This window comes from Arachis ipaensis, chromosome B06, assembly GCF_000816755.2.
Source record: "Arachis ipaensis cultivar K30076 chromosome B06, Araip1.1, whole genome shotgun sequence".
Taxonomy (NCBI): domain Eukaryota; kingdom Viridiplantae; phylum Streptophyta; class Magnoliopsida; order Fabales; family Fabaceae; genus Arachis; species Arachis ipaensis.
In genome coordinates this window covers 98,372,430-98,395,826 of record NC_029790.2, presented here as the reverse complement: position 1 = coordinate 98,395,826, position 23,397 = coordinate 98,372,430, and the positions used below count along the sequence as shown (strand labels likewise).

At 37.1% G+C, this 23,397-nt stretch overlaps 1 protein-coding gene across 3 annotated transcripts; it reads left to right on the top strand.

Annotated features, from left to right (window-relative positions):
* On the top strand, positions 811 to 9,497 carry LOC107604704 (4-alpha-glucanotransferase DPE2). Of its 3 annotated transcripts, none has more exons than XM_016306352.2 (23): positions 811 to 1,260; positions 1,575 to 1,994; positions 2,792 to 2,912; positions 3,020 to 3,078; positions 3,218 to 3,345; positions 3,453 to 3,579; positions 3,660 to 3,856; positions 4,237 to 4,315; positions 4,423 to 4,461; positions 5,063 to 5,182; positions 5,350 to 5,451; positions 5,556 to 5,639; positions 5,725 to 5,967; positions 6,067 to 6,192; positions 6,299 to 6,373; positions 6,515 to 6,586; positions 7,091 to 7,210; positions 7,631 to 7,728; positions 7,861 to 8,020; positions 8,121 to 8,219; positions 8,551 to 8,748; positions 8,863 to 8,956; positions 9,051 to 9,497. In XM_016306352.2, the coding sequence occupies exons 2-23, from the start codon at positions 1,650 to 1,652 to the stop codon at positions 9,242 to 9,244; spliced, it is 2,880 nt and encodes a 959-aa protein (XP_016161838.1). In that variant the 5' UTR covers positions 811 to 1,260; positions 1,575 to 1,649; the 3' UTR covers positions 9,245 to 9,497. The 3 variants fall into 3 exon arrangements, with proteins under 3 accessions (XP_016161838.1, XP_020960297.1, XP_016161837.1); XM_016306351.2 differs by having other exon boundaries at positions 812 to 1,260; positions 1,608 to 1,994; XM_021104638.1 differs by lacking the exon at positions 7,091 to 7,210 and having other exon boundaries at positions 1,608 to 1,994.

The following is a 23,397-nucleotide window of genomic DNA, read 5'->3' as shown; positions in this document are numbered from 1 at the left end:
GGCTGAGGTGCGGCGTTGGGGCAGTGATAGAACACAAAGGGAGAAGGTGGCTTTGTTGCGGTGACGGCAGGCAAATGCGGTGCTGAGAAGTTTCGTGCTGTTAACAGTGAGCGGTATCACAGGGGAGGCGGCGATGAATGTCGTCACAAGGGTTGCGACGGTGGAATGGTTGTGGTGAATTAGGGTTTAGGATATGTAAAGGTGAAAATAAGTAAATGTGTTATTGGGTTTGTGGGTGCAGCCCGTTGTTCACAATCCCATTGTTTATCTCGCGGAACTGAATGGACTTTGTTAGGTAGACAATGGTTTTTGTGAACAATGTGAACAATGGGCTTTAAAATTGGCCCAATAAAGTAAAAACACACTACACTCATAAATTACCCACCTAAATCTTAATATTAGGATAACTATCCGCACACTTAAGTGAATTGAATATCCGATATATCTATTATTCACATTGTTTAGTATTTTCATTGTCTACCTATACTTTTCCTTTTTAAATAGGGTTCTCATGCACAATAAATTAAGGGAGCTACTCAAATGAAGATGTCAAAAATATCTTTTTATGAAGATGTTTTGTAAAAAAGTATGATTTATTTATTTGGTCATATTTTAAATAAAAGCAACACTTTTATTACATATCAAAATCTAACCCTATAATTCATCATCCAAAAGTAAAAAAAAAAAATTCACATAAAGATAATTATAAAATTTTTATTGGAGTACCCACCATAAATTCATCCTTGGCCACGGTGAGAAACTAAAAATAAAAAAATCAAAATTAATTTTCAGCTGCAAGTATCAGCGCCCCCAATAAAAAGTATGCGATCTTTCTGAATATCCTTGTGATCATTCCAGAAAAGAAAATTCACGAGGAACTAAAACTCTGCAGATTGTGAAAGCAACAATGATTGGACTTCACTCCATCCATTTCAGCCAAAATTTTATCGTATCATAAAAAATTAACAAAAATATCTCGCATACAAATCACACACACACACTACTCCAATCATATAAAATATCAAATCTCACAGAGCCAGCATTTCTGAACCGTTGGCTGTCTCATTCATCTCAAATTGCACTTGAAACACTTTTTTAAATTAAAAAATATCTCTCCGTTTCCCCACATTTGCTCTCAGAATCAAACAAACTCCATTTTCACTCTACTTTTTTAATTTTATTTATTGTCATGTTCTCTTGAGAAGGCTTGCCGTGGTTGAAGAAAAGGTGAATTGAATTAGGCCCCTCTCTTTTTATCTGGTAAATTTCATCAACCCATTTCATTTTCAGAGTAAATATTAGATTTTTGATAAACTCATTTCATGTTATTCGGAGTTTCTCTGTCCGTGATACTTCAATTTTATTGAATTTTGGCCGAAGGGTGTTTGGTGTTTAATAGAGTATCCGAGATCCATTATTTGTTTGATTAGACAAAGGGGAAGAATGTGTATGAAGAGTTTAGATGTGAAGTCAGAAATTGAAGCACTTTAATTTTAAAAAAAAAAGGAATTTGAATTTTGCTTATACTTTGAGGGTTCCATGCATTTTATATTTCTCTGACCTTTCATCTACAGTTCTATACAGATAATCACACTTTTTTTGGCCAGATTTTGGATATTTTCTATTCTGTTAAATACATTTGAGAAGATATGGTGAATACTGGATTGCTTTCTGGAAGCAAATCAGTGAAGATAACCTTCCAGTTACCATATTTCACCCATTGGGGTCAGAGTTTGCTGGTGTGTGGTTCTGTGTCAGTGCTCGGTTCGTGGAATGTGAAGAAGGGTGTGCTGCTCACCCCCATTCATCAAGGGGCTGAGCTCATCTGGAGTGGCAGCATCACAGTGCCAAAAGGGTTCCAATGCCAATACCAATATTATGTGGTAGATGATAATAGAAATGTTCTGCGGTCTGAGATGGGAAAGAGGCGCGAATTGGCGCTCCCTGAAGGCATACAGAGTGGGCAGGAGATCGAGTTCCGTGATCTTTGGCAGGTGCTACCCGTATCTTTCCATTCTAAGGAATTCTTTGTACGGTTGCCTTTTTGTTGGTTTTGTGAGTACACATCCAGAGTGTTACTATTCTAATAAAATTCCCTAATAAAACAAGAAGAATGTAGAGCCATCTAGCAGACCTTTTCAGTATTATACTTTATTTGACAATTCAAATACTGAAAGAATATACCCATACTAAAAATATGGTGCTTAAGCCTTAATCATCATATTGTGCAGATTCTGTGATTTAAGTTGATATTTCTCAGTTACTTGGGATGAGCGAATTGTAGGCGCTAGTACCTAATCTGCGATCTTGTGCTAGTGACACTTTGTGTTGAGGTGGCTGTATGAAAAGATATTTAGTAATTAGTAGGTGCTTATTCAATTCCAGTCTTCTGAGTTTTTTGGAGGGTGGATTTAGCACATATTACTTTTTAAGCTGTCAATTTGCAGAAAATTATATGGTTTTTCTGTCACAAGGATAAATTAGTTACACTTTTTTTTGTGTTCTTTGTACTGTGTGTATAATATAACACATTCTAATGCTTTTATACAACAAACATATGGTCTGTGATGTTTCATCGCAGATTCATGGTCTTTTTTGTCTCTGTCATTTTGCTCAGTTTCACCTCCATGCGGAAGCTGCTCCTTGAAACTTTTTATTACAAAAATTACTTCTAGAAGTTGAACTTAAATCTCATCCCTGGTATAATTTAATAGATTTTTGTTAAGATAAAAGCCTTCTTTTATATATATGTCTAGCTAAGTTCCTTTTCTTGTATTTTTATTAATTACAGACAGGCTCAGATGGTATCCCTTTTCGAAGTGCTTTTAGAGATGTTATTTTCCGGCAAAGCTGGGATCCGAGCAAAGAGGCAGCTGCCATAGAAGCCAACAATAGTAAATTTGAGCTGGAAGGTAGCTTTTTTCTCAGTCCATCCTTTTTGAGCTTAGGTTTTTTGTGTGTGTAAAGTGTGTGCTATTATTCTTCTGATAACTCATAAATTTTGACGTTTGATGACCAGCGGAATCCATAGTCATTCTGTTCAGGATAAACTGCCCAAGCATTGAGAAAGACACATCAGTGAGATCTTTTTATTCCTAAATGGCTAATGTTCTTATCTGCATGGACTCTAAATTCATAATCTTTTGGTTCTGCTCATAATCGCACTCTAAGAATTGGCACTTCTGATGAATTAGTGACCTCTCTTGAAATTTTGCAGATATGTGTGATTGGAAGCCATGAAAAGTTAGGGAAGTGGAAGCCTGAAAATGGATTAAAACTCAGATATTGTGGCAAATCCATGTGGCAAGCTGAATGTCTGATGAAAAGGAGTGATTTTCCAATAAGATATCCATTTTGAACATTTCATTATTTACTATACAATTAAAATCTTACATTATTGTTTCCACTATTATTCTCATCCTACCTTACATTCTTCCTTAGCTAAATTCCACGTATAGATATTGCAAATATGGTGGGGCTGGCAATGTTTCTATAGAGAATGGCCTAAATCGTGAAGTCTCCATTAGCTCCTCAAGGAGTGAGGCAAAATATATATGTCTTTCAGATAGCATGATGCGAGTAAGTTGGTAATAGTTTAATTTGTTGTTCTCTTTTCTTTCTTTATATTCATTTTATATATAATTTTTTCCTGTCACCAGGAAACACCTTGGCGTGGTGCTGGTGTGGCGATCCCTATGTTTTCTGTTAGGTCGGAATGTGATCTCGGAGTTGGAGAGTTTCTTGACCTTAAATTACTAGTAGACTGGGCTGTAGCATCCGGATTTCATTTAGTTCAACTTTTACCTATCAATGACACATCAGTTCACAGGATGTGGTGGGATTCTTATCCATACAGGTATGACATGACATTATGTTCAAATCATAGTAGAGGTTGAACATGGATGGATACCTTGTATATAACAAGTGTATCTGTATTATAAAAGCATGGATTGTTTACTTTGCTTTATGCTGGAAATTTGGCAAAAAGAAAAATGAAAGCTTAATGTAGGGAATGAAAATTTTCAAACTGCCATCTTTGATCTCCGTACAACTTTGAAGTGGCATCTGCTTGACTTCTCAATTTATATGTTCTGTCTGATTCTAAATTTATATAATGTACAAACCACATGCATCATATTTAAATGTCTTTGAAATTAATTTTATCACATCTAAGATGGATGAAATATTTGTTTTTGTGATTAAATGTTGTGATCTCACAATGTGCTTGTTTTTCAGTTCACTATCAGTATTTGCATTGCATCCATTGTACCTGCGAGTTCAAGCACTTTCTAAGAACATACCTAAGGAGATCAAGGTTATTTTTTGGAATTTCGTTCTCTATTGAATAGTAGTGAACTAGTGATAACTGATAACAACTTAAAAATGCTGATAATATAAATGCTTTGTTTTTCCGTTAAACAGGAAGAGATTGAGAAGGCAAAACAACAATTGGATTTGAAGGTAATGCTATATAATATCTTTAATTATTTAAATATATCTTGCTCTTGACACAGCCATTGGAATAGTTTACCATCACAGGAAAAACAATTCATCTCCCCACCTTGTGTCCTCCTTCTTTTAAATTGGTGTTGTTTTATATACAACTTCATGTCCAAAATTCCAAATTGGCTTGTAATTGCTGTTTTTCTGTTTTTTTTTTTTAAATATTTTTTTCGGGTTTTAGAAGTGATGATGTTGCCAAAGTCGTAAAAGCTAAACCATTCTCAGTATTCAATCTCACTTCGTTCTCTTTTCCTTTCTTTTAAGACAGAAACAATGTTTCACCTATGGATGTATGTTTCAATTTTTGAAAATTCAATTTTCACAATTAATTGACCAAAAAATATTTATTAGATTCTATCCCTGGCTTGAATGTAGAGAAACTAGTGGTGGAACCTTTTAGAGTAGAAAGTAGAAACAGTTATGGATTTTCATCTTTTACTGTTACCTTAAACGTAATATGAATACTTTGTAATTGACACATGCATTATTATTTGATATGTTTTCTTTAACTATATTAGGGCTTTTATTGCAGTTGATTAAGCCTTATGTGTCTGTGCAGGATGTTGATTATGAGGCTACAATGGCTGCTAAACTCTCAATTGCCAAGAAAATTTTCGACCTAGAGAAAGATGTGATACTTAACTCGAGTTCCTTTAAGGAGTTTTTTGCAGAGAACGAGGTCTTACCGCTGCATAATGCTACTGCTTAATATGTTTGCAAAAAGAGCTTTGATCTGTCTTATCTTTTTGTTTCTTTTACCAATTATTTTTCCTCCTTCACAGTGAAATTCCCATGGTCAATATTTATTTATTTATTTATTTTATGTTCTGTTGTTCATGGTAATAGGGTTGGTTGAAACCCTATGCTGCCTTCTGTTTCCTGCGGGACTTTTTCGAGACATCAGATCGCACTCAATGGGGTTGTTTTGCTCATTATTCAGAAGATAAGGTACATTATCTTCTTTTCTTTTTTTTTATGATTTAAATTTCCACCTTAAAACCAACATAATCATAATCTTGATGAGAATTTATTCTGGTATCATACTTTTGTAGCTTGAGAAACTTGTATCAAAGGAAAGCTTGCATTATGAGATAATTTGCTTCCAATACTATATTCAATACCATCTACACTTACAAGTAAGTTCAATCGAGCCCTATCATTCAAGTTTTTCTTCATAGCTGTCAAAGCACTTGGCAAAAAGAATCTAACTCATTCCAACAGTTATCTGAAGCTGCAGAATATGCGAGAAAGAGGAGAGTGGTTCTAAAGGGAGATCTTCCTATTGGAGTTGATAGGAACAGTGTTGATACTTGGGTTTATCCAAATCTGTTCCGAATGAATACTTCCACAGGAGCACCTCCAGATTATTTTGATAAGAACGGCCAGAATTGGGGCTTTCCAACTTATAATTGGGAAGAAATGTCAAAAGACAACTATGGCTGGTGGCGAGCTCGCTTGACACAGGTTTTGCATTTGAGTTCTTGTTCCTATGGTTAACATGAGAATAATCTCTGCAACTTAAGTGTTGAGGTTGAAGATTAATTTTGCTTATATCTTTGACAGATGGCAAAATATTTTACAGCTTATAGGATTGACCACATATTGGGATTCTTTCGAATCTGGGAGCTTCCAGATCATGCTGCCACTGGTTTAGTTGGAAAATTCCGACCATCTATTCCTCTAAGTCAGGTATACTTATGCTCTTAATGTGGTCAACACTTGCTGAAGTGCTCTAACTTTGAACGATTTTCATTCAGTGTAGTCAAATTTATCATCTTTATTATATATATTTTAGGAGGAACTTGAAAGGGAGGGCATATGGGACTTTAATCGCCTGAGTCGTCCATACATTAGGCAGGGACTCTTGCAGGTTAGTAGGCTACCTTGTACACTAATTTTCGTTATGTGCAAATGATTCACCTTCCGGGTGCTGTCTGTTTTTTCGTTATAGGTCTAGTAAATTTGCTTCTTGTGGCAAGTTGTACTATAATATTTTCATTTTCTTACTCAGCAAAAATTCGGAGCTGCTTGGGCATTTGTTGCAACAACTTTTCTGAATGAATATGAGAAGAACTGCTATGAGGTGATAATCATTTTCTGTATAGATTCCTTTGTGTATGACCATCTCTCCTTAAAGATTAATTTGTTAGGTAAGTAATTATATTGAAATTGTACGTGCCTATGAGAATAGGGCAAACAAGAGTTTAGATCACATACAGATACTCAGAGATTTGATACTGTTAATCCTACGTTAATGATATGATTAAAATAAGTTTCACATAATATTGCTTAAAAATATGGCCAAGTTAGCTTTTATAAATACTTGGTCATACGAAAGCAAGTGCAGCTGTGGGCATTGAATTGGTTATTTGTCAATGAGGCAAGAGGGAATTGAGTCAATTTAACTCGAAGGATTTGATGGCATCAATTTGAGAGGTTTAGATATTTTATCATGTGTTGTTTAGAAATATGAAAAGCGTCCTTCTGAGGATTAAATTCTTTGTCAATTCTGTTGTGAAATTTTTTTTATGTCAGAATGTTGAACTGTCTTGCCCAAAAAGTGTTTACTATTTATAAATGATTTTAGTTCAAGGAGGATTGCAACACAGAGAAAAAAGTTGTTTCCAAGCTAAAAAGTTGTGCTGAAAGTTCCCTCTTGTTAGAGAGTGAAGACAAACTGCGGCGCACCCTCTTTGATCTTTTACAGGTAGCAACGGCATAACAGATTTGCCTTCCTTTTTGTAATTCGTCTCTCTTTCACTTTTCGATATTTACATTTAAATGTTGCACTAATCAATATTAATATAATTTTGATTAAAATTGACCATGAAAAGGGACTTTAACAATTGGGGAACATATATGGTTTAGTTATTTTAAGAACCTCTTCAAATTCCACTGCAAGTGAAAACCTTACTATTTACTAGAATGACGTGGCACTCCATTTTAACTATTTTGAAAAGTTTTACATTCCAGACAGTCACATATCAGAGTCTAAGTATTCAACTTTTAACATGGATTTTTCTGTTAATACATTTTGAATATTTTTCAGTTTTATGATCTGTTTCATCTTGGTGTCACTCTTTAAAGTCCTATATTCTGTTCTGACCTTTCGGCTTTTGGCTTGCAGAATATAGTTCTTATCCAAGATCCAGAGGATCCAAGAAAATTTTATCCTCGTTTCAACCTTGAGGATACTTCAAGCTTCAAGGATTTGGATGATAAAAGGTACCTCAGTTATTTGACACTGAAATAGTTATACAACTGTTATTCAGTATCTAGTACAAAATTTCCGTTTGCAATTCGACTTCGTCTTGATATCATCTCACAAAGGCTCTTACTGCTTGATATGTAATACAGCAAGAATGTTCTCAAAAGATTATACTACGACTACTATTTCCATCGTCAAGAGAATCTTTGGAGGGAAAATGCGTTGAAGACCCTACCCGTCCTTCTGAACTCATCAGACATGCTGGCATGTGGAGAAGATTTGGGTCTTATTCCTTCTTGTGTCCATCCTGTATGTCTATTATGCTTTTTCATACTCTCTCTCTTATATATATATGTTCTAACTTAAGCTGAAGATATTAAAGAGATTGTATCAAAATTTGTTGTTTTAGGTTATGCAAGAGCTGGGATTGGTTGGGTTGCGGATTCAACGCATGCCCAATGAACCTGGTCTGGAGTTTGGTATTCCTTCCCAGTACAGCTACATGACAGTAATCTTTCTGCAATACTGATCATTCTTGATTTTTGTTGGCCTTGCTGGTTGAATTTTCATATTGGAAAGATTTTGATGTTGCTGTTTTCACATCTTCATGTTATCTGTTGTGTTTTATTTAAACCTTATATTCAAACATCCTGAGCTTTAAATATCAGAACGTTAAATGTGTTGGCCTTTGGGAGGTTTATTAGTTTTGTGATTCAGAACGCTGGTCAAACAGATTCGTTGTTGTATTATGCTTATGAGTCGAGTGTTTTGAAGAACTGATATAGTTTTTGAAACCGGAGCAAAAAGTTCATTTGATTCTGAGCTATGGAAATGTGCAGGTATGCGCCCCGTCTTGTCACGACTGCTCCACCTTGCGTGCCTGGTGGGAAGAAGATGAAGATAGAAGACTGCGCTATTTCAAGAATGTGGTGGAGTCTGATGAGTTACCACCCGATCGATGCACTCCAGAAGTTGCACATTTTGTTATAAGGCAACATGTTGAAGCCCCATCAATGTTGGCAATTTTCCCTCTCCAGGTATTGTAACAGATTGTAAAACTCATGTTTAAAGAAGAACCTGAATGCTGGATTCCTCCATTTTAGTGTTTTTTTTTCTGTTCACTTCACAACCGCGTGCAATCCGGTCTGCAGGACTTGCTAGCATTAAAAGAAGAATATACTACACGCCCCGCGACAGAGGAGACAATCAATGACCCCACAAATCCAAAGCATTATTGGAGATACCGTATGTCTTACGCTTTCTCTTAATTCTAATATGCTATTATCAAACTGATTTTCTGGAATATTATGATCTTGTTCTGCTTGGAAACTGTTGTCAGGTGTACATGCCACGCTGGAATCTTTGAACAAGGATACTGAGCTCAAAACCATCATCAAAGATCTTGTTCGTTGGGGCGGAAGATCTTTCCCCCCGGATGAAACTGAAGTATCGTCATCATCAGCATCAGGATCCAACTCCGACAAAGAGCGGCTTGCCAGTGCCATGGAAAAGATCAGTCTTCCTTCCAAATAGAACAGAGTTCCACCAAAGGGTGCTCATGTTTATCTATTCCACGTCTCAATTTAAATTCATAATGTTACATAAACTGCATCAATAAAGAAAGCATAAGGATCCATCCACATGTTGCTGTGGTTCCTGTTGTTTCCAGTTTTCTAATGGTATGTTTTCTTTGTAAAGAAAATAGAAAAAGAATATGTCAACTCTAAAATATGTGCTCATTAATTGTATCTATCATAAAAATCTTTTCAAGAATTTTTCATTTTCTGCAAATAATTTGTGCCCAATAATCTTGCCAAAATAATCTAACCTAATTGGGATTTAAACATTTCCGCATCTTCTAGTGAAAATTCACACCATTTTATCTTTCAAAGGGCAATTTATGAAAATAAAACATTTGAGTTCCAAAATTACCAAAATACAACTTTTACAGTTTAAATACGAAAATGCAATTTTTTACAAAACTATGTAAACCGTAGAAGGAGTCCCACGGATTCAAAATATATGTAAACCGTTGGAGGGGTTCCACGGTTTACGTTGATTATGCATTTGAGAAGAAACCGTGGTAGGGGTTTTACGGTTTCTGTGAGGATGCAAAATATACTTAAACTGTTGGACTCCTTTTACAGTTTATGCATGCACCAAATTTCACTATATATACCAACTTGGAGTGAGTTTGCAATCAAATTATGAAATGGAGAAGTATTATTAAATGTTTACAATGATGGCATAGATCCACCAAGTAAACAAGAAATTATGAAGTACATGAAATTGCACAAGAAGGCTTGGTAATATTAGCTTCTTTTGAAAGTTTTTGGATTTAGTCTGTGTAAAAATCAATTGCATCCACCTTATTGTCGCAAAGTCCTAAAAATCCAGTCTGCTGACACAATGTTAGCCATGTGCAAAGAAAGAAAAGAAATGGATGCATTGAAAATTAGCATGAGAAACCTTATGCTGAAACCAAATTCCAAATGGACAAATAATTCAGAGTGCATAATTGGATTGTTGAAGGCATACCTTTTTAGTTGGCCTTTGAGTCTGATTTCAAGAATATTTAAGTTGGCAGTAGTCAAGCTAATTTTGCTTTTTCTTCTTCTTAGCAACTATTAAGATCCTTAAGATCCATTCAACAACAATTTCATAATAACAACCCCTCAACACAAGTAAATCAAACATAATTTTTATGTATTATTGTTAGATTGGTCTTCAATTTTTTAAAAATTTAGCCGTCGAGGGTATATTTGATGCAAATCAAAAATTTTGGGGACAAAATTGAAACAAAATAAAACTTAGGAGTATTTTCCAAACTTTTGCAAACTTTAAGGACAAAAAATATATTTTACCCTTAATTTTATACAAACTCTCGTTTGTAAACTGTAATCCAAATACACACTAAAATGTTACTTGTGTGTAAAAATTAACTTCAATTACTGAAAGCTTCTTCCATAACAACGAATACATTTAGAACTCGGTGCATGCATAAACCGTTGGACCCCTTCCACGGTTTATGCATATTTTGCATCCTCACATAGACCGTAGAACCCTACCACGGTTTCTTCCAAATGCGTGATCAACGTAAACCGTGGACCCTTCCAGCGGTTTACGTGTATTTTGAATCCGTGGGACCCCTTCCACGGTTTATATAGTTTTGTAGAAAGTTGTATTTTTTATCCAAACAGCAAAAGTTGTATTTCGGTAATTTTGGAACTCAAATATTTTATTTTCGTAAATTGCCCTCTTTCAAATGTAAGAAAATAAGTGCGATGAAAATAAAAGAAAAAAAAATCCAAACGACCAAGCACCCTTCTGGAGTTATGCGTATGTTTATAGGTTTATCGGTGAATGTTATAAAATAAATGTGTACACTATATTTTGTCGAAAATTAATTATAGAATAAGGACAAATAGGTCCCTGATCTTTTTTTTTTGACAAAAATTTTCATCCTCGAAGAAAGGAAAATACTTTCATGTCCCTGACCCCATAAAACGTGGACAAATTAACCTTTCTGTTGAATTCACTCCGTTGGACCAGACAGAAAACTCTGACGTGGCAAACGTGAAGCTGAGCTATCCGTAACGGATGACACGTGGCCATAAGCTTATGGAAACAGGACAAATTAGTCCCAAGGCACAAAAACGACGCCGTTTCGCTACCTCTCCCAATCTTTCAAATTGTTGAGCCCTAATCCTTCGACTGCACAGAAATGGTGAAGTGGGTGAACGAAGAAAGGAAAGATTTCGTACCATGGCATTTGATGGAGTGATGATGAGCGGATAATTTATACGCTTTTTGGCATTATTTTTAGGTAGTTTTTAGTATGTTTTAGTTACTTTTTATTATATTTTATTAGTTTTTGTGCAAAAATCACATTTCTGGACTTTACTCTGAGTTTGTGTATTTTTCTGTAATTTCAGGTATTTTCTGGATGAAATTGAGGGACATGAGCAAAAATCTGATTCAGAGGCTGAGAAAGGACTGCAGAAGCTGTTGGATTCTAACCCTCCTGCACTCAAAGTGAATTTTCTGGAGCTACAGAAGCCCAATTGGCGCGCTCTCAATTGCGTTGAAAAGTAGACATCTTGCCCGAGATTTGATGGCCTAAACTGGCGTTAAACGCCAGCCAAAGACCCTTTTCTGGCGTAAAACGCCAGAACTGGCACACTTCTTGGCGTTAAACGCCCATTTTGGCACCCAGGGTGGCGTTTAACTCCAATTTGAGGCATATGCACGTGGAAGCTTGAAAGCTCAGCCCAAACACTCACCAAGTGGGCTCCGAAAGTGGAATTCTACACTATTTACACCTAGTTACTCATTTTCTGTAAACCTAAGTTACTAGTTTAGTATAAAAACTACTTTTAGAGATTCATTTTGCAACTCATGACATTTTACATCTGATATTGTATTTTCTACGGCATGAGTCTCTAAACCCCTTAGGTGGGGGTGAGGAGCTCTGCTGTGTCTCAATGGATTAATGCAATTACTATTGTTTTCTATTCAATCACGCTTGATTCTGTTCTAAGATACTCACTCGTACATCAATGTAGAGAACATGATGATCTGTGACACTTATCATCATTCTCAAATTTATGAACGCGTGCCTGACAACCACTCCCGTTCTACCTGAGCTCAACGTAGTCATTGGGCGACAGCTTGAGTGCGTATCTCTTGGGTCTCTAATCCACGGACCGAGTCCGTGAGATTAGAACCTTCGTGGTAGAGACTAGAACCAATTGGCAGCATTCCTGAGATCCGGAAAGTCTAAACCTTGTCTGTGGTATTCTGAGTAGGATCTGGAACGGGATAACTGTGACGAGCTTCAAATTCACGAATGTTGGGAGCAGTGACAGTGTGCAAAAGGATAGAGAGATCCTATTTCGACACAAGTGAGAACGGACAGATGATTAGCCGTGCGGTAGCTGTACCTGGTATTTTTCATCCGAGACGAGAGATCCGACAGTTGATTAGCCGTACAGAAATCGTGCCTGGTATTTTTCATCCGAGAGGACGGATGGTAGCCATTGACAACGGTGATCCACCAACATACAGCTTGCCATTGAAGGAAGCCATGCGTGTTTGGAGAAGAAGACAGTAGGAAAGCAGAGATTCAGACGACAGAGCATCTCCGGAACCTCAGCCTGTTCCTCGTTACTGAATCACAAGTACCATTCATTTCATGTTATTTACTTTTCATAAACAAAATCATTTTTATCATTAATCTCCTGACTAAGATTTACAAGATAACCATAGCTTGCTTCAAGCTGGCAATCTCCATGGGATCGACCCTTACTCACGTAAGGTATTACTTGGACGACCCAGTGCACTTGCTGGTTAGTTGTGCGGAGTTGCAAAGGTGTGATTGCAATTCCGTGCACCAAGTTTTTGGCGCCGTTGCCGGGGATTGTTCGAGTTTGAACAACTGACGGTTCATCTTGTTACTTAGATTAGGAAAAATTTATCTTTTTAGTTTAGAGTCACAAAAATTGAGTCTTCTATTATGGTTTTTTTTTTTTTTGTTAAAATTTTAAAATTCTTGTTTTCTTTTCTAGATTTTTTTGAAAATTTTTAACAAATAGATAAAAACCAATAAACTAATAATTGAATCTTCTGTTTGAGTTTAGTTTCATGTTTTAAGTTTGGTGTCAATTGCATATTTTTATTTTCCTTCAATTTTTCGAATTGTATGTTTTTTTTATTCTTCATATTTTTGAGTTTTATGTTTCTTGTTCTTTCTTGATCTTCAAGTTATTCTTGTTTATTTTCCTTGTTTGATCTTTAATTTTTCTTGTTTTGTGTCTTTCCTTGTTTTTCTTGTGCATTTTAGAATTATTAGTGTCCAAAGTATAAAATTTTTTAAGTTTGGTGTCCTTTGTGTTTTTCTTTTCTTAAAGATTTCCAAAAATTTGTTCTTGGTGTTCATCTTGACATTCAAAGTTTTCTTGTTTGTTTTCTTTGTTTTGATCTAAAAATTCTAAGTTTGGTGTCATTTCATTGTTTTTCTCTTTCCTCATTAAATTTAAAAAATATCTTTTCCTTTATTTACTCATCATTTTCGAATTCCTTAGGTTGACTTAGTCAAAATTTTTAAAATTTGGTAGTTTCTTATTAGTCAAGTTAAAATTTCAATTTTAAAAAAATTATCTTTTTAAATTTTTTCAAAACAAATTTTTTTCAATTTCCTTTTTTCTATTTTTTGAAAATCTTTTATAAAATTTTTCAAAATCTTTTTCTTTTTTTTTCAATTTTCGAATTAGTTGTCCTATTTTATTATTTTGATTGAAAAATTTTAAGTTTGGTGTTTTCTTGTTAAGAAAGTTTCAACCTTTAAAATTTTAAAATCATATCTTTTTCAAATCTTTTCTTTTATTTATTTATTTTCTTACAAGTATCTTAAATTTTAAGACATATCTTTTTTAAAACTTCCTAACCACTTTCTCTCTCTTCATTTTTCGAAAATTCTCACCCATAATTTTTTAAATCTTTTTAATTAATTAATTAATTAATTTAGTTTTCTAATTTCTTTTATTTCTCTTCTTTTAATTTTCGAAACTTATACCATTTTCCCATTTACTTTATTTTAATTTCCTTAATTTCAAAAAAAATTTTAAATAAAAATAATAAATAAATATTTTTATTTACAATCCACATCATCTCCCTTTCTCCATCATGGACCTAAGTGAAAATGAACAGTCCAAAAGGACTCTGGGGTTGTATGCTAACCCTACTACTGCTTCATATGGGAGTAGTATCTGTATACCCCCCATCAGAGCCAGCAATTTTAAGCTAAACCCTCAGCTCATTATGATGGTGCAGCAAAACTGCTAGTATTCCGGTCTTCCACAGGAAGAACCTACTGAGTTTCTGGCACAGTTCTTACAAATTGCTGACACAGTACGTGATAAGGAAGTAGATCAGGATGTCTACAGATTATTACTGTTTTCATTTGCTGTAAAAGATCAAGCTAAGAGGTGGTTAAATAACCAACCCACAGCAAGCATAAGAACATGGAAACAGTTATCAGACAAATTCCTGAATCAATATTTCCCTCCAAAAAGGAAGACACAGCTAAGGCTGGACATCCAAGGCTTTAAACAAGAGGATAATGAATCTCTTTATAATGCCTGGGAGAGGTACAGAGAGATGCTAAGGAAATGCCCCTCTGAAATATTTTCAGAATGGGTGCAGATGTACTTCGGGCTTACAGAAAAGGCCCAGATATCTCTAGACCATTCAGCTGGTGGATCTATACACATGAGAAAGACAATTGAAGAGGCTCAAGAGCTCATTGATACAGTTGCTAGAAATCAGCATCTGTACTTAAGTAGTGAGTCCTCCATGAAAGAAGAGGCTAAAGCAGTATCCACTGAACTTAGTCCTCCAGAACAAGTTGCTGAACTCAATCAGCAATTGCTTTTTATAACAAAACAGTTAGCAGAATTTAAAGAGATGCTACAAGATACTAAAAATGCTAACAAGAATATGGAAGCACAATTAGATCAGACAAGATAGTAGTTATTTAAACAGATAACAGAAGAGTGACAAGCTGTTCATTTAAGGAGTGGGAAGACATTGAATGCCTCAACTCAAGACAGCAGAAAGCCAAGAAAGGAATAAATGACAGAGGATGACCAAGCCACTGTCCAAAATCCCTCTGAGGACAGTAAGAGCCCAGAGAGGAATGATTCTGGCGTTCAAACGCCAGAAAAGGGTGAAAAATTGGCATTAAACGCCCAGTAGATGGCTAATTATGGCGTCCAAACGCCAGAAAAGAGTGGCAATCTGGCATTAAACGGCCATACAACACCCGATTCTGGCGTTCAAATGCCAATGGGGGATCAGACACCTGCAAGTGCTGATAACAACCCCCTTAGGCAGGCTTCTCCAACCACTTCTGTAGGAAGTAAGCCTGCAGCAACTAAGGTTGAAGAATATAAAGCCAAGATGCCTTATCCTCAGAAACTCTGCCAGGCGGAACAGGATAAATAATTTTCCCGCTTTGTAGACTATCTCAGGACTCTTGAAATAAAGATTCTTTTTGCAGAGGCACTTGAGCAAATACCCTTTTATGCTAAGTTCATGAAAGAGATCTTAAGTCATAAGAAGGATTGGAGAGAAACTGAAAAAGTTTTCCTCACTGAAGAATGCAGTGCAGTCATTCTGAAAAGCTTACCAGAGAAGCTTAAAGATCCCGAAAGGTTTATGATACCATGCACATTAGAGGATGCTTGTACCAAGACAGCTCTATGTGATCTTGGGGCAAGTATCAACCTAATACCTGCATCCACTATCAAAAATCTTGGTTTGACTGAAGAAGTCAAACCAACCCGAATATGTCTCCAACTTGCTGATGGCTCCATTAAAATTCCATCAGGCGTAATTGAGGACATGATTGTCAAGGTTGGGCCATTTGCCTTTTCCACTGACTTTGTAGTGCTGGAAATAGAGGAGCACAAGAGTGCAACTCTCATTCTAGGAAGACATTTCCTAGCAACTGGACGAACCCTTATTGACGTCCAAAAAGGGGAGATAACCTTGAGAGTCAATGAGGATGAGTTTAAGTTGAATGCTGTCAAAGCTATGCAGCATCCAGACACATCAAAGGACTGCTTGAGCGCTGATATTATTGACTCCTTGGTGGAAGAGATCAATATGACTGAGAATCTCAAATCAGATCTAGAGGACATTTTTAAAGATGTTCAGCCTAATCTGGAGGAACTAGAGAAAACAGAAAAACCTCTGAAAACTCCTAAGGAAGAGGAGAAGCCTCCTAAACCCAAGCTCAAACCACTACCACCATCCCTGAAATATGCATTTCTGGGAGAAGATGACACTTTTTCGGTAATCATAAGCTCTGCTTTAAAGCCACAGGAAGAGAAAGCACTAATTCAGGTGCTAAGGACACACAAGACAGCTCTTGGGTGGTCCATAAGTGATCTCAAGGGCATTAGCCCAGCCAGATGCATGCACAAGATCCTATTGGAGGATGATGCTAAGCCAGTGGTTTAACCACAGAGGCGGCTGAATCCAGCCATGAAGGAGGTGGTGCAGAAAGAGGTCACTAAGTTACTAGAGGCTGAGATTATTTGTCCTATTTCTGATAGCCCCTGGGTGAGCCCTGTCCAAGTTATCCCCAAGAAGGGAGGTTTGACAGTGGTTCATAATGAAAAGAATGAACTGGTTCCCCAAGACTAGTTACAGGGTGGCGTATGTGTATTGACTACAGAAGGCTCAATATAGCCACCAAAAAGAATCATTTTCCTTTACCATTCATAGACCAGATGCTAGAGAGACTAGCAGGTCATGAATACTACTGCTTTTTGGATGGCTATTCAGGTTACAACCAAATTGCAGTAGATCCTCAGGACCAAGAGAAAACAGTATTCACATGTCCATTTGGAGTATTTGCCTACAGAAGGATGCCATTTGGTCTGTGCAATGCACATGTAACCTTTTAGAGGTGCATGCTCTCTATCTTCTCTGATATGGTAGAGAAATTTTTGGAAGTCTTTATGGATGACTTCTCAGTATTTGGAGACTCATTCAGCTCCTGTCTTGACCATCTAACACTTGTTCTGAAAAGGTGCCAAGAGACTAACGTGGATTTAAACTGGGAGAAATGTCACTTTATGGTGACTGAAGGAATTGTCCTTGGGCACAGAATTTCGAACAAGGGAATAGAGGTGGATCAAGCTAAGGTAGAGGAAATTGAACAATTACCACCACCTGCCAATGTTAAGGCAATTAGAAGCTTTCTGGGGAATGCAGGATTCTATAAGAGATTTATAAAGAATTTTTCAAAAATTGCAAAACCTCTGAGCAATCTGCTAGCCGCTGATACACCATTTGTCTTTGACACAGAGTGTTTGCAGGCCTTTGAGACTCTGAAAGCTAAGCTGGTCACAGCACCAGTCATTTCTGCACCAGACTGGACATTACCATTCGAACTAATGTGTGATGCTAGTGACCATGCCATTGGTGCAGTATTGGGACAGAGGCATGACAAGCTTCTGCATGTCTTTTATTATACTAGCCGTATTCTAAATGACGCGCAGAAGAATTACACAACCACAGAAAAGGAGTTGCTTGCAGTGGTTTATGTCATTGACAAGTTCAGATCTTATTTAGTAGGATCAAAAGTGATTGTGTACACTGACCATGCTGCTCTAAAATATCTCTTCACAAAGCAGGATTCAAAACCCAGACTCATAAGATGGGTGTTGGTTCTGCAAGAGTTTGATATAGAAATAAGAGACAGAAAAGGGACAGAGAACCAAGTAGCTGATTACCTGTCCCGGATAGAACCAGTAGCAGGAGCGTCCCTGGTGCACGAATTGTAAATCACACTTTTTACAACTCGTACCACTAACCAGCAAGTGCACTGGGTCGTCCAAGTAATACCTTACGTGAGTAAGGGTCGATCCCACGGAGATTGTTGGCTTGAAATAAATACTTATTATGCAGTAATGGAGAATATGTTGGAGTTTTGGAGATGCTTTGTCTTCTGAATTTAAGCTTTTCTCTTGTATTCCTCTTCCCTCATGCATGAAAAAGTGCAAAGTTCCTTCCATGGCAAGCTCTATGTAAGGTGTCACCGTTGTCAATGGCTACTTCCCATCTCCTCAGTGAAAATGGTCCAAATGCTCTGTCACAGTACGGCTAATCATCTGGAGGTTCTCGATCATATTGGAATAGGATTTACTATCCTTTTGCGTCTGTCACTACGCCCAGCACTCGCGAGTTTGAAGCCCGTCACAGTCATCCAATCCCAGAATCCTACTCAGAATACCACAGACATGGTTTAGACTTTCCGGATTCTCATGAATGCCGCCATCAATCTAGCTTATACCACGAAGATTCTGATTAAGGAATCTAAGAGATAATCATTCATTCTAATGTAGAACGGAGGTGGTTGTCAGACACATGTTCATGGATTGAGGAAGGTGATAAGTGTCACAGATCATCACCCTCTCCATAGTTAAGCGCGAATGAGTATCTTAGAGAGGAACACGCATGTTTGAATGAAAAACATAAGTACTTGCATTAATTCATCGAGACGCTGTAGAGCTCCTCACCCCCAACAATGGAGTTTAGAGACTCATGCTGCCAAAAGGTACAAATTTTAGATCTAAAATGTCATGAGATACAAAATAAATCTCTAAAAGTTGTTTAAATACTAAACTCATAACCTAGGTTTACAGAAAATGAGTAAACTATGATAGATAGTGCAGAAATCGACTTCTGGGGCCCACTTGGTGTGTGCTGGGGCTGAGACTAAAGCTTCTCACGTGCCTGGGCTGTTTTGGGCATTCAACGCCAGGTTGTAACCTGTTTCTGGCGTTGAACTCCAACTTGTAACTTGTTTTTGGCGCTGGATGCCAGACTGCAACATGGAACTGGCGTTGAACGCCAGTTTACGTCATCTATCCTTGAGCAAAGTATGGACTATTATATATTGCTGGAAAGCCCTGGATGTCTACTTTCCAACGCAATTGGAAGTGCGTCAATGGGACTCTTGTAGCTCCAGAAATTCCATTTCGAGTGCAGAGAGGTCAGGATCCAACAGCATTAGCAGTCCTTTTTCAGCCTGAATAAGATTTTTGCTCAGCTCCCTCAATTTCAGCCAGAAAATATCTAAAATTACAGAAAAACACACAAACTCATAGTAAAGTCCAGAAATATAAATTTTGCTTAGAAACTTATGGAAATAAACTAAAAACTAACTAAAACATATTAAAAACTATATGAAATTAACCCCAAAAAGCGTATAAAATATCCGCTCATCACAACACCAAACTTAAACTGTTGCTTGTCCCCAAGTAACTAGATAAATAAAATAGAATACTAATAAGTCAAGAAACAATAATATCTCAGAGTTTTTGAGTGAAGCTCAGATTCTAATTAGATGAGCGGGACTAGTAGCTTTTTGCTTCCGAACAGTTTTGGCACCTCACTTTATCCTTTGAAGCTCAGAGTGATTGGCATCTATAGGAACTTAGAATTCAGATAGTGTTATTGATTCTCCTATTTCAATATGATGATTTTTGAACACCTCAAAGCCTTGGATCCTTTTTACCCTTGCCTTTTGGTTTTAAGGGCTATTGGCTTTTTGCTCTTGCCTTTTGGTTTTAAGAGCTTTGGCTTTTTCTGCTTGCTTTTTCTTTTTCTTTCTCTATTTTTTTTGCAAGCTTTTGTATTCACTGCTTTTTCTTGCTTCAAGAATCATTTTTATGATTTTTCAGATTATCAATAACATGTCTCATGTTCATCATTCTTTCAAGAGCCAACATATTTAACAGTCTTAAACATCAAATTCAAAAGACATATACACTGTTCAAGCATTTATTCAGAAGACAGAAAGCATTGCCACCACATGTAGATAATTAGAATTTTTCTTATTAAAAATTCGAAAAATATTGCCTCTTATTCTAAAGAAATTCTTCTATTTTATTCATGTTTAATGATGATGAGAAAATTAAATTATAGCTTAATTGGAGATAAAATCAAAAATATAGATACTAATTACTACTATATGACTCCTAAGGTAAAACTCAAATAAAAACAGTTATCACAGGGTTAAGGTTAAGATCAGAACTCAACAACCTTGAAGTTGGGAAGTGGATGCCTCTTTAGTCTGTGGAGTGCTTGGCCCTTCAAGAGATAGTTTCTGATGCTTTAATTCCTTCAATTCACGCCCTTACACTTCTTGTTCTCTGAGCAGTTTGCAGAGCATGCGGTTTTGATTTTGCTGTTCTTCTTTTATTTGGTCCATAGCTTCTTGCAACTTAGTAACCGATACTTCAAGATGTTCCCAGTATTCAAATTGAGGGAGTTCTGGTAGGAATTCTTGCGCCCTCCTCTTGATGGAATCATCCTGCACTTGTTATTTTTCCATTGTGATTTTAGTGATTGGCTGCTCCACTGATATATACCCTGTTATTCCCATCTTCACTCCAGCATCTTTGCAGAGCATAGAGATTAGGCTTGGATAAGCCAACTTGACATCCTTGGAGTTCTTGTTTGCAAGTATGTAGAATTCAAATGGGATCAGTTGATGAACTTCTACTTCTTTTCCCAATATAATGCAATGGATCATCACTGCTCTTCTAACATTGACTTCAGAACGGTTGCTGGTGGGCAATATAGAACGCCCAATGAAGTCCAGCCATCCTCTGGCGACTGGTTTGAGATCTTCTCTCTTGAGTTGATTTGGGACACCCTTCGTGCTGGTGGTCCACCTGGCTCCAGGGATGCATATATCCTCTAAAATCTTATCCAGGCCCTTGTTTGTTCTCATCATTCTCCTATTGAAGGAGTCTGGGTCATCTTTCAGCTGAGGTAGCTTAAAGATCTCCCTGATTTTGTCAGGGTGGATGTGAACAATCTTTCCTCTGACCACAGTCCTATAGTCATAGAGGGCAGTTCCAGATATTCTCTGCCTGTCTGTTTACCACAGATTAGCGTAGAATTCCTGAACCATATTCCTTCCCACTTTCGTTTCAGGATTAGCTAGGACTTCCCAGTTCCTGTTTCGAATCTGCTCTTGGATCTCCGGATATTCATCTTCTTTCAGATCGAACTTGACTTCCGGGATCACTGATCTTAGACCCATTATTTTGTAGTAATGGCCTGAATGTTCTTTGGTTAAGAACCTCCCTTGATTCCAAAGTGGTTTTGGAACACTCTCTTTCTTGCCTCTTGGAGTGGGTTGTTTTCCTTTAGGAGCCATGATCTTAGTGGGTATGGTTTAGTGATCACGGATAAACACACCAAACTTAGAGGTTTGCTTGTCCTCAAGCAAAAGTAAAGAAAGGAGATGGGTAGAAGGAGAGCTTGTGTCGAATGGTGGATGAGAGAAGGGAGGCCGAAGGTGTTTTTAAAAAGGAGGGGGGTGGGTTTTCGAAAAGTATGATAAGAAAAGATATAATTTAAGATTGAAAAGATATGAAAGATATTTGAAAAAGATAAATCTGGATTTTGAAAAAAAAGATAATGTGGAGATTTGAAAAAGATATTGATTAGTTGAAAAGATTTTAGAATGAAAAGATATAGATTTGTTTTGAAAATTTGAAAAAGAGTTGAATTGGATTGAAAAAAGGGATTTGTGCTTATAGATTAAGATACATTTGATATTTTTAAAGTAGGGTTTTTAGAAATTAGGGATTTTAGAAATCAGGGTTTGTAACATGTTTATGCAAGAAATCTTGAGTTGAAACATGAAAATTAAAATTAAAATGAAAAATATGAAGTAAAAATGAATTCACCTCCTCCCCACCATCCTGGCGTTTGAACGCCCAAACGCTGCATGTTTTGGGCATTCAACGCCCAATTGCTGCTTCTCCTGGGCGTTCAACGCCCAGCTGTTGCTTCTTTCTGGCGTTGAACGCCAGGAACTCCTTTGTCACTGGGCGTTTTTCTGAACGCCCAGGACGCTGTAAATCTGGCGTTAAACGCCCAGAAGGAGCTTCTTTCTGGCGTTCAACGCCCAGAAGATGCTTCTTTCTGGCGTTTAACGCCCAGATGGCTATCCTTACTGGCGTTTTCTTGCCAGTGAGCTCTTTCTCTCTGTTTTGTGTGTAGAATCCTTTTGTAACCCTGTAAACTTATACAATTGACTCTTTACCTTAGTATCAATGAACTTTATATAAACAAATAAAATCAAGAATAGGGCAAAATGCTTAGAGGAAGTGATGCCCCATGGTTGGGTTGCCTCCCAGCAAGCGCTTCTTTATTGTCTTTAGCTGGACCTTGCTGAGTTTTTAATCTAGCCTCTGCCTTGAGCACTCTTGCTCAACATTGCCTTCAAGATAGTACTTGATTCTCTGTCCATTGACAATGAACTTCTTATCAGAATCAATATCTTGAAGCTCCACATAACCATATGGTGATACACTTGTAATCACATATGGTCCCCTCCACCGGGACTTCAGTTTCCCAGAGAATAGCCTGAGTCTAGAGTTAAACAACAGAACCTTTTGTCCTGGTTCAAAGATTCTAGATGATAGCTTTCTGTCATGCCACCTTTTTGACTTCTTTTTATAAAGCTTGACATTTTCGAAAGCAGTGAATCTGAATTCCTCTAGCTCATTCAGCTGAAGCAATCTTTTTTCTCCAGCTAGTTTGGCATCAAAGTTTAGGAATCTGGTTGCCCAGTAGGCCTTATGTTCCAGTTCCACGGGCAGGTGACAAGCCTTACCATACACAAGTTGGTACAGAGAGGTCCCTATAGGAGTCTTGAATGCTGTTCTGTAAGCCCACAGAGCATCATCCAAGCTTCGTGCCCAATCCTTTCTACGGGTACTTACAGTCCGTTCCAGAATTCTTTTTAGTTCTCTGTTAGAGACTTCAGCTTGCATATTTGTCTGTGGATGATATGGAGTCGCCACCTTGTGGCGAATCCCATACCGTACCATGGCAGAATAAAGCTGTCTGTTGCAGAAGAGGGTGCCCCCATCGCTGATTAGTACTCTAGGGACACCAAACCTGCTAAAGATATGTTTCTGGAGGAACTTCAGCACTGTTTTAGTATCATTGGTGGGTGTGGCAATAGCTTCTACCCATTTTGATACATAGTCGACTGCCACCAGAAGATAAGTGTTTGAGTATGATGGTGGGAAAGGCCCCATGAAATCAATACCCCATACATCAAACAACTCAATTTCCAAGATTCC

Bases quoted from the DNA above. Each gene is read 5' to 3' on its own strand.
- LOC107604704 (XM_016306352.2), top strand. From the start codon at position 1,650: ATGGTGAATACTGGATTGCTTTCTGGAAGCAAATCAGTGAAGATAACC. The intron at 5,452-5,555 runs GTACATTATCTT...ATACTTTTGTAG, and splicing joins CTCATTATTCAGAAGATAAG to CTTGAGAAACTTGTATCAAA. The intron at 8,957-9,050 runs GTATGTCTTACG...AACTGTTGTCAG, and splicing joins AAAGCATTATTGGAGATACC to GTGTACATGCCACGCTGGAA.